The following is a 10,869-nucleotide window of genomic DNA, read 5'->3' as shown; positions in this document are numbered from 1 at the left end:
CAGTGAATATTGCGGTCGCTTTCTCTTCAACTCTCCGTTTCTTTGATTCTATGGCCACAATCGGCATTGACTGTGAATGAAAAAATGAAGAGTAAAAACCGAGACATCATGTTTTTTAAGAGTTTGTGTCTTATATATATAATATATAGACAGAACCGGGGTAAGTCTTGTTTTCCCAGAGGCTGAAAGACAAGGTAGCTACAGCTCATAGAAAGACATTTAGAAGAGAAGAAACATGGAATGGTGACATTGAACCACAGAGCTAGACGTCATGGAGAAACAAAAAGGGCACTCTGCTATGAATGTACAACTTCGGGCACAAATACAATGCAGAGGTGGAGGAAAGGATCCAAAGAATTCACAAATATGGTTATTCCAACAAAAGACAACTGAGGGGAGAGAACCAACTCTTCACTGAGATTTGCAGTTTGCAGAGAGAAAGCATCTGAGTCCTTGGTACACTTGAGACAGTTGGTCCAGATGAAGGAAACAGAGCCCCAATCATGAATGGATATGGGAACTTCACCACCTCGGGGGTGTCCAAATCCACCGGCTCGTCTTACTCAAAACCATTTTCTGACCACTGCTGACCCTCCAAAGGTACCCAGTCCTGAACTTTGGGTGTCAGAATGAAATCACTACGTTGCTCAGATGAGTCCAAACTAACGGTCTGGTTATCCTGCCATCCTGCTGCATAAGCCTGACCGGCACCACCAGTGACGACCACAGAGGACGCTTCTCTACTGACCAGCGCACACACATCTACTTGAGACTTTGCTGGAAAGCGCTCCCCTAGTTGATTCGAGCCTGCGGGGTAAACCCCACCAGAAACTGACAGCATGGACACAGGCAAACCGCTCTTCAAGTGGTCCATCTAGCTCCTGGCTACAGCATGCGACACTATGTCCTACTTTTCTAAGTCACCACTCTCGTGCACGGGTATGAACCGAGATGTGGGGAGAGAGAAGAAGAAAAATGGGAAGAGAGCTGGGGAAAACACTAGGGGAAGGCAGAGAGCAGAAACGGAATCAAGTCTGGGCCACCCATGCCATCGGACTAGCACTGGGTACCCAGTTCCAAATCCTTCACTGGCAGTTTGAGTCCCAGGGAAGAGGTTCCCAAGGGGTCGATCATGTTCTTGTAACGCTCCCCACGGTGCTGAGCTAAGAAGGGGCCCCAGTCCGGCTGCGGCGAGCACACCAACTTCAGCCTCTGCAAAGAAGCCAAAGACACACAGGGTCACAGAAGCAAAGCACCCTCTTCCCCCAGGCACCACCCACCCATCCCCAAACTGCGTGTGACCACATTCGCCAGAACGCCTCCTGGAACCAAGAGGTCCCCCACCAAGAGAAGCAGTTAGGAAGATCAGCCCCATTAATTAACAAGGCCAGGGATGCAGTTAAGAGGAGACTTAGTTCAGTTCACTGGAAATTATTTATATCACCCTGCAAGCAATATTACAGTTGCCCAGGGTTTGCCTTGCACAAGATTAATAGAGAATAAAGGGCCCAGATTTTAATTATACATTTTTCCCCTCCAAATGGAGAGGATCTACAAGCTGCTCTCTCCACTGCCAAATGCAGTCTGCAAAGGACATGTACTCACTTTTGTTCTGTAGCCTCAACAGTGAGTTGTTATATCAAAATAATTGGATTTTGTTTAGCATATTTCCCCAAAGTATATAAATGGCCAGAAAAAAAAACCCTCAACCACAAAGATACATGGCCAGGAGTGAGCAAAGATTTTAATTATCTGTTGACAAAAATACACGCTTCTGACTTGGTTCAGAAGTGTGGGTTCTTGCAGGCAAGCTAAAAATAATGGGAATGTCTCTAATCCGTCAACTGAACCTTTCATGGAAAACATAATTTGACTGGAGCATTTTCTAGAAAAAGGAAAGAAAACATATTTCTGACTACATAAGAGGGAACAGGTATGTGTTTATTACCTATTAAAGTGAAGATGCTTCTTATAGCTGTTAGTTTAATCTCCCCTTAATCATCAGTTTGCAACCTTCGTGTCCCGAACCAACCATAATAAATGTATATTGCCGACTCATCACTTTAGAGGATTTCAGCCTAAGACAAAAGTAGCAGAGGCTAAAGCAGCTTCTGTTCGGAGGGACAGAGATTTCTGGGTCAGTGGGTAGGAGGTCCATCTGAGGCTCGGGCAAGCCATCCCTGGCGGTGAGAGGGCTGAGTCAATTTACCTTAAGGAGATAACAATTTCCTGAGGATGGAAACTGGAACACTGCTTCAGTAAGAAGACTCCTGCATCTCCCTTTGTCAACTCTGCCTCCATCTTTAGTCCAATAAAAACAAAGGCCAGGGCTTCCCTGGTGGCGCAGGGGTTGAGAGTCCGCCTGCCGATGCAGGGGACACAGGTTCGAGCCCCGGTCCGGGAAGATCGCACATGCCGCGGAGCGGCTGGGCCCGTGAGCCATGGCCGCTGAGCCTGCGCGTCCGGAGCCTGTGCTCCGCAACGGGAGAGGCCACAGCCGTGAGAGGCCCGCGTACCGCAAAAAAACCCCACAAAAAAACCCCCACAAAGGCCACCTCCTCATCGCGTGGACATGTGTGTAAGGCGTTTACTCACATGCTCTATTCCCATCTGCTTCTCCTCTCCCGAGCCTGCGAGAGATGCTCCAGGGCCCTCTCCTCCTCAATCTGGCTGACCAAGAGCAAAGCCCACCCAGCTGTTCTTCACTACCCTCATCAGCAGGTGTTTCTTTGCCTGAGTCTAATCCAATGCCTCTCAAGCTTGAATTTGCATCAGAATCACCTGGGGGCTCATTAAACAATGGATGCCAGAGTCCTACTTCCCTGAGAGTCTAGTTCAGCGGAGCAGAGTTGGAGTCCGATCATTTGCATTTCCATAGTCCCTGGGCCAGACCAAAATGGCAGCCCTCTGGACCGCCAAGGCCAAGACAAGGCAGTGCCGATCTCTTCCTCACACGTCTGAGCACGTGATTTCTCATGAATAACAAAAGCCTGACCGCACTTCACTGGTGGCTCAGCAAGTGGCAGTCCCCTTACCATCCTCTCTGGAGTGAGGGTGGGGAGTTTTTTGCATTAGAAATGGGAAATGGGTCCAGCAAGGGACTAACCGACAAAGACAAACAACATGCCTTATACCAGGCATGCCCTGGACCTTTCATTACATCCTTCTTGGATGGTGACATTTTAATCAGCTTGGACCCCTCAGCCATGCCTAACACAGGCATAGCAGGAAGGGGGAGTGATTTTAAACGTAATCGTAATAGGTGTTTGCGGGGAGGCACCTCGGACAGAGAGGAACGTCAGGAAAGGGGGAATCTGATGTGTGGTTAAAAACCAAACACTGGGATTTAAGCTCTGGATGAGGGGAGAGGAGGGGGAAGCACCAGGAGAGAGGCGACACTCTGATCGTTTATTCCCCAGAGCCACTGCTCAGCCACTGGACTGGCTGAGTCCCTCCATTAGAGGACTAATACGTAATAAAAATGGGTTTAATAGAAACGGTAGCAACTGTAACCACTTAATCACCATGTCTCCCCTTAGAATAAGTTCACCAAATCTTTTGTTTTTTTAAAGCACAGAGCTCTCGGAGCTTCTGCCCTGGGAGGGGACGGCAGGAGAGGGAGCTGATACAATTACCTCGATAAATCTGCCAGGAGCCAGATGCATTTTTATCACAAACATAATCGGGATCCAGATAACGGAACAGGCGAGCATTAGCCATCCGAGCACCATGGACCAGTTAGGGTAGCGGTAAGAGCCATAGGTCATGGGCTCCCACTGGTAAAAGCTGAAGCAAAGGATAAACTGGGAAGAAAAGAGAAACACACGCGTTAGGGTGGGGATGTGAAGTATGCCTTCAACAGTCATGGACGGGTCGCCTGCTGTGAGTTGGCTGCTCCTTTGTCTATTACCTCATTTTACCCCAATAACGACCCTGAAAGGGAAGTATTATTACTTCATTTTCTACGTGAAGAAACTGGATTTCACAGAGATGAACGTGACACACACTGAGCCGCTGATGCTGTGTTCGCCATCCCATAAAAACCGAGCAATGCATATGGGTGTCTATACACACAGACTGGCTGAGAGGACGATTTGAAAGGCTATACGCCGAGGTGACGGAGGGGTGGAGGCAGGAGAGGGGATGGTGGGTGTTTTTAAGGAGAGGGGTGTCTCTACTGTCTATAATGGATAATCAAGCTTTTGTTATAAGGAAAAAATCCATTAGATTAATGTGAAAAATGAATAAAATCTACTTTGCTTTCACCTTGAATGGGGAAGAGCCCATCTGCAGGAGCTGCCTCTAAGGCCGGCTGAGGGGTCCCCAAGCAGTGGCTGAGCAGGAAGTTTGGTCCTATAATCAGCTGTGGGACAAAGAGAGTGGAGGCCCAGCCCACCCCTCAACTGACGGGAGGTGAACGGGCCTCGTCAGCAACCCGTGAGCCGAGAGGCCGGGGACGGGCAGGCTAATCCCAGCTCTACCACTCATTGTCTGAGGGACCTGTATGTCTCAGACTTCTCTGCTATATAACAGATCCACTTCACACCAGGTACACAACACAGGGATTTTCCGGGAACAACAGTCTGGTATTTACTCAGGAGCCCCCCCGTTTTCCCCCATCACCGCACACTTTGGCTGGCAACAGTGATGCGAACTCTCTGAAGTCTTAGTTAGCGCAGCTGAGGAGGAACAAGGCGACAGATATGCTGGAAAAAGAGGCACCGAAAAGGACACAAGAGGGGTCCTAACGCTCTAGCCAAGCCTCTGTTGGGGGAGGGGGCACCGCTCTCGGAAAATTGAGTTCTTCCCTGTATTCATCTCGCCTATGCCAGCCTCCGCCTAGAACAATGTACCTGCCTAAGTCCTTCCCTCCTCCCCAGCTCTCTCATTCTATCTTAAGCAGTAAAAGAACTGCCTGAAAATGATTAGAGGGAATTATGTCAGGCGAGATAATATATGGAAGTGTTTGGGGAAAGTGTGAAGCATTAGACAAATGTAAGGCATCTGCCTGATTGCTGTAAAGCCCGGGCTGCCGGGGCAAGTGATTATTTCAATGCAACAGCAGTTCAGTATATGGATTCGAAGCAACATGAGACTGAAGACAGTGGTTGAGAAAACTGCTCCTATAAGAGATATCTCCTCTAGGCCCCCTTTTAAATATCGGCCCCTAGAGTTACAAGCTTTATTAACCAGTCTGTTGGAAGCATGGCCTCATGTAATTATGGTAAGTTGCTCCATTTCATTTGCTATATAAATAGCAATACATCTGCTTATGTGTGTGCATACTTCAGTCACGTGATCTGCCTATGTGTACAATAATGGCACGCAGAATATTTATAGCTCTATAAATCCATGAAGGCACATATAAAAATGATCAATTTTATTTCAGGGTTTTTGAAGTCATTTAAACCCATAATCTCAGCTCATTCTAGCCTACTACAAGATAGCCGTGTTACAGAAGGGCAAGTGGCAAAAGAAAGAAGGGTTAGCCTTGGTCCTTTGATACCCATTTCCTATGACACAAATATCACATCAAATTTATCTGTGCACACTTGGCCTTGCCATCAATTTCCCTCTGCCAAGTCAGGTTTGACAAAAACCCTGCCCTCAGATGAACCTGGCCATGAGAAAGGATAATTTAGCCACCGAGCCAGGGACCTCTCCACAGGTTTCTGAGGTGAGTTTTATAATGGAAATCGAGTAAAGCACAGCACCGTTGAGGAAATTTCTCAGAAAAACACAGCAAGTCCCTAGAATCCCTTTCCCCTGACATTCTGCTCCTAAAGAAGATTAGGATTATTTTAATCCAGAATTGGCCAAACTCCACTTGGAGATGAAAGCAACTAGGCTTTTAGAAATGTATTAGAAATGTATTAGAAATGTATTTAGAAATGTATTATCTTGAAGCCTAGGTAGCCTTGGGTTCCATTCTTATTCTGCCCCCTGCAAGCTGTGTGGCCTTGGGCAAGCTCCTTAGCCTCTCCAAGCCTCAGCACAGGCAACTGTAAAATGGGGGAAGAATCACCCACCAATCAGAGTGGTTGGGAGCTTGAGAGACATAGTTAATAAAGCAGCTACCACAAGTCATCCTGCTGATTATTATTACGTGGTCTGCATCTGCAGAATATAATAAGATTCTCTAAAGCTTAATCTCTTCCAATACAGGAGGGAAAGGTCGGTAGAATCTGGAACAGATTCTAACTTTGATTCCACCCAAGAATAAATTGTGCATAGTAGTAACTGAGGGACGTGGCAAAGCTCAGCAGAGATGGGGAACAGCGGGGAGGGGGGGTCTCCCGTCTTCCTCCCAGGAGATGGGTAATTCTCCATCCTTCACACACACTTCAGTCCTGGATTCATGAAACTGAAAAGTCTACCTTAGTCCTTTTCAACTCTCATGCCCCAAATCTGGTGGGACTTTTCAGACAAATTACAGCCTCTGAAATGTAAGTATGGATGTGGGCTTCTGTATGATGTCTTCCTGTCAATGCAGAGGGAGGTAAACGCTGAATGGTTTTTCTGTCTAAACTTCTGTCTTTTCAGAAAGAAATTGAGATGTTTTGATTAAAACTCACTCTGTGACAGTTTGGGTTTTTTTTTTTAGGAAAATATATGTTTTCTCTACAATTTTACTGTCTTGTTTTCCTTTAAAGAAGCTGGTACAGTGTAGTAAAAGGGTCTTAATCTGGTTTCTAGTGCCACCTGCTGGGCCCAGGAGGAGCTACAGCCAGCTTCCTGCAGCCTTTGCCCAGATGACACCTTCAAGCCAGGGAGGAAGAGAGGGAAAGGCAAGGTCTCTGTCAATTACTGTGCTTGGAGAGTAGATGCAGGCAAAGCCAGGAGCTGGGGCACAATAAAGGCGGTGACAGGATATGCCTGTAAGTCCCTATGCAGATTTACTGGCACATGAAGGGCTCTGATCTTTAAGATGAATGTCAGATGATCTCAAAATGTCATCATCACACTTGAGGATGATAAGATAGTCCCCAAAAGCAATAAAAATGAACAATAAAAGTCTAACTTCTGCTATGCATATTCGTTGTAGAGTAGCTGTGTTGAGCAGCATTTAGGATTAAGTGTTCTGGAGCCAGACTGCCTGGGTTTGAACCCAGGCTGTTGCTAATTATAGTTGTACAATCCTAGGCAAGTCACAGAACCTCTGGGTGTCAGTTTCCCCATCCGTAAAATGGAGATGATTATAATACCAACCCCTCAGAGTGGCTGTGAGGGAGAGATGAGGTAATACCTATAAATCAGCAGCCCCCAACATTTTTGGCACCAGGAACCAGTTTCATGGAGAGCAATTTTTCCACAGATGGGGGTGATGGTTCAGGCAGTCACACGGGCGATGGGGAGCCACGGGGAGCGGCAGATGACGCTTCGCGCACTCACCCACCGCTCACCTCCTGCTGTGCGGCCTGGTTCCTAACAGGCCACAGACCGCTGCCGGTCCTTGGCCCAGGGGTTGGGAACCCCTAATATAAAGCACTGTGCACAGAGCGTGGACCCCAGTTAGCACATGGGAAATGTGATCACGTGAGGCAGACAGATATAATGGGAAATGTTCCCTAGGGATGCTCCAAACTGTGCATGCGTCCTAGCTCTGCACGCGGTCAGTCAAGCACCTTTAGGCAAGGTGCTTCACCTCAAATCTGCATTTCCTCAGCTGAAAGACACGAGTAACACTCATCCTACCAGCTCCGCAGGCTCCTCTGTATGTAGGCACAGGTCTTGTTCAACATAAAGCGTCACATATGCTCGCAAGGTGCTACCCATGCAATAAAGCACACGGTCCTTACAGTTAAAATGGTTGGAGTAACAAACGCCCAGCAGACTTTCCAGAAAACGTTGGGCTGGAATCCAATCATCATCTCGATATCTTCACAGAACCTCTGCAGGCCTGCAAAGAGACCAACGGAGATCAAGCATGAGATGCCACGGCAGGGGACGGCGCGAGAGCCCCTCACTCGAGCGCCGTTGGCTGGGACGGCCCCATCCTGGTGTCAACGTGACCCCTATTTATGCAGGAAACCATCAGACAAATGACTCACTGCCGGGAAGATTAAGGCAAATGGGACATTTAAATAGATAGTAAACACCCTCTGCAGTGAAGTTCAAAGTGAGATGTCATCCCACCATGACATCTAAAAGTCTCCATCCCGGCCTGCCCCGGGAGTCTCCACACTGCCACAGCCTGGCATAGTCACCCGTGTGGCTGCTTTTGGAGGTAGGCTCACGGGCTCAGCAACCAACTCTGACAAAGCCAATTAAGACTGTGATCGATAAGCACAGTGTGTTAGGAAAGCCTTGGGATTTTGAGGGAGACTCGCTGTATGTGGCTTTTTACCCCTCACCATCACAAGGACACTCTCCCATGAGTCAGTTTAACTCTGCTCTATGTAAGATGCTACAGGCAGGCAAGAACCAAAGTGAATGCCACGTGGCCATCACCCACTTTGTTGGAACTCAGAGGATTGCGATCTTCTTGGTCGCTGATCAACATAACTACGTAAAGTAAAAAGCAGACAAGAGAGTTATTCTCAGGACCCCACGTAACCGGCATCCACTCTCCGAAAGGAGAAGTGACAGAGGACGTTTGAGGAGGGAACCGTTTCCTGTATGGTTTCCTGAGCTCATCAGAAGCACGGCTTTCTCAGAATTGCGGGATCGCTATGCTGAAGGCACTTGAAAGGGCCCCAAGTTCAAGCCCTTTCATAGTCGGCGGTTCTGACTGGTGGCCCCAAATAATGGGCCACCACAGGCAAGAACTGCACACTTTGAGCAGCTGACCTGACCATCTTTGGGTTGGTTGGTTTGTCTCCTTTCATGTCATCAAACACCTTCAGGCGAGTGGCCTCTGGACAGTAGACCCTCTGGGCATAAGTGAGGGGTGAGAACAAAAACAGAGACAAAGGTCAAAGATGAGGCCCTCAGAAGCACACATGAGATCCTGAAAGCAGGCCTCAGTTCTTAAAAGATTCTAAAAATGGGGCTTCCCTGGTGGCGCAGTGGTTGAGAGTCTGCCTGCCGATGCAGGGGACGCGGGTTCGTGCCCCGGTCCGGGAGGATCCCACATGCCGCGGAGCGGCTGGGCCCGTGAGCCATGGCCGCTGAGCCTGCGCGTCCGGAGCCTGTGCTCCGCAACGGGAGAGGCCACAACAGTGAGAGGCCCACGTACCGCAAAAAAAAAAAAAAAAAGAAAAAAAATTCTAAAAATGTCTATTATCAGTATCAATCCTGTTACCAGGCTATTAAATCATCCCCAGGAGATGACGGTGCACAGCTCACCTGGGGAAATCGATTTGACAGGGTTCAAGGTTAGACAGAGGAAGACATACAGATAGCCTCCTACGGGAGGAGGTGGCTCCCCCAGAGGGGACCAAGAGCTGGACCCAGAGCTGTAGGAAGGGGTGGATGACGGGGGCCCAGTTGCAGCAAGAGGCAGTTTGATGCTGAAGAGCAGTGCTGGGACTGAAAGGGAGACGGCTTGGTTTCCAGAGTCAGCTCCAGCCCTGGAAGTCAGCTCTCCCCGTAGGCCTCTGCGAGGGCTCTGGACGACAGGCCTCTGCCTTCAACAGGCTCCAGGTCCCTTGACTGCTCTGCTTGTTCCACAAATGTGGCCCCCCAGCTGGGAGCCGCCAGGCAAGCCTCCTGCCCCTTGCTCATTCCTGAGCCAGGCTCTCCCGTCCCTCCATCCTCTGGCTGCTCCAGTCCCCACCCAGCACAGCCCGCCCACGCCCTGACTCACGCCCCCACCTGAGTCCCTTACAGCTTCAGAGTCTACCTTCCCCTCCCGCCTTCGTTCATACGGCTTCCTCTGCCTGCTCTATCCTGCCTGCTGGTCCAGATCCCTCTTCAAAGCTAACTCTTTTTATTTTTTTTTACTGGAGTACAGCTGCTTTACATTGTTGTGTCAGCTTCTGCTGTACAGCAAAGTGAATCAGCTAAACATATACATACACCCCTCGTTTTTGGATTTCCTTCCCATTTAGAAGGCTAACTCTTGATAGAGGACTTGATCTTGGGGCCTGGAGCATGTGCATGGAGACTTGCCTGCAGCATGACCTTGAACCTGGAGGGGTAAGAGAGCTCCAAAAGGCATCAGAGCAACTGTTTCTCACTGAATTAGCAGAAAAATAGCAGGGAAAAAAAAAAAAAGTGGTGAACTCATAGCAACTGTTCTAGATTCAAACCAACAGATTTGGTGCCCAGAAATGTGCTCATCACAACCTCCGTATAACCAGCCAATCCTGAACTGCAGGTCAAGGACCTCCTTCAACCAACCGATCACTTTCACCCATGCAACTTTGTGGCTTTTGTCTTTATGAACCATACCCTTGCCCTTGGTCTGAGTATGACCTTCCAGGGGCTGCTCTCCCCACTGTGTGGCCAGGGCCAGCCTACTAGCCTGTGAGCCACGCACTCATACAGGGCCTGGTGCTCAGAAGGGCGCCACCCCTGGATTAATCTTAATCTCTCCTGTCGCCATCTTGAAACTCTTGACAATTTTTTAACACAGGGCTCCACATTCTCATTTTGCACTAGGTCCCACAAATTAGGTCTCCAGTCCTGTGCGTATCTCAAATATTATTCTCTTACAGTTAATGTAATGTTCTGGCTGCATCTCTTGGAGCCAAAACCCTATGTGTGGGCTCAGATTTTCCCTGCCTTGGTTAGCAATAAACTTAACACTAAATTACGTCTTTAACTACTTTTATATTCTTTTATCTCCAAAACTCCACCTTCTCAAAGTTTTTCTGGCTACCCTGGCCCTCCTTTATCTCTGGGCAGCAAAAGCGCACAGCTGGGATGCACAGCTTAGTACTGGCCTTCTTCTCAATATACGAAGTAGATTCGCTCTTCCCGGCA

At 48.5% G+C, this 10,869-nt stretch overlaps 1 protein-coding gene across 1 annotated transcript in view; it reads right to left on the bottom strand.

Moving 5' to 3' along the window:
- Positions 1–1,056: 1,056 nt before the first annotated feature.
- Positions 1,057–10,869, bottom strand: part of SLC6A5 (solute carrier family 6 member 5) — a gene marked incomplete at its 3' end in the record, with an annotated part of 52,575 nt that continues 42,762 nt past the window's right edge. The window contains exons 13-15 of the mRNA XM_082844686.1: positions 7,800–7,900; positions 3,636–3,803; positions 1,057–1,212 (exon numbers count right to left, since the gene is read on the bottom strand). Coding sequence (XP_082700812.1) covers positions 1,057–1,212; positions 3,636–3,803; positions 7,800–7,900 — 425 coding nt within the window. The remainder of the gene's footprint in view (positions 1,213–3,635; positions 3,804–7,799; positions 7,901–10,869) is intronic.

The sequence above is a fragment of the Leucopleurus acutus genome (assembly GCF_964270905.1).
Source record: "Leucopleurus acutus genome assembly, chromosome: 8".
NCBI classification, from domain to species: domain Eukaryota; kingdom Metazoa; phylum Chordata; class Mammalia; order Artiodactyla; family Delphinidae; genus Leucopleurus; species Leucopleurus acutus.
Note: the sequence above shows the minus strand (reverse complement) of the source record. Positions and strands in the feature narration are given on the sequence as shown.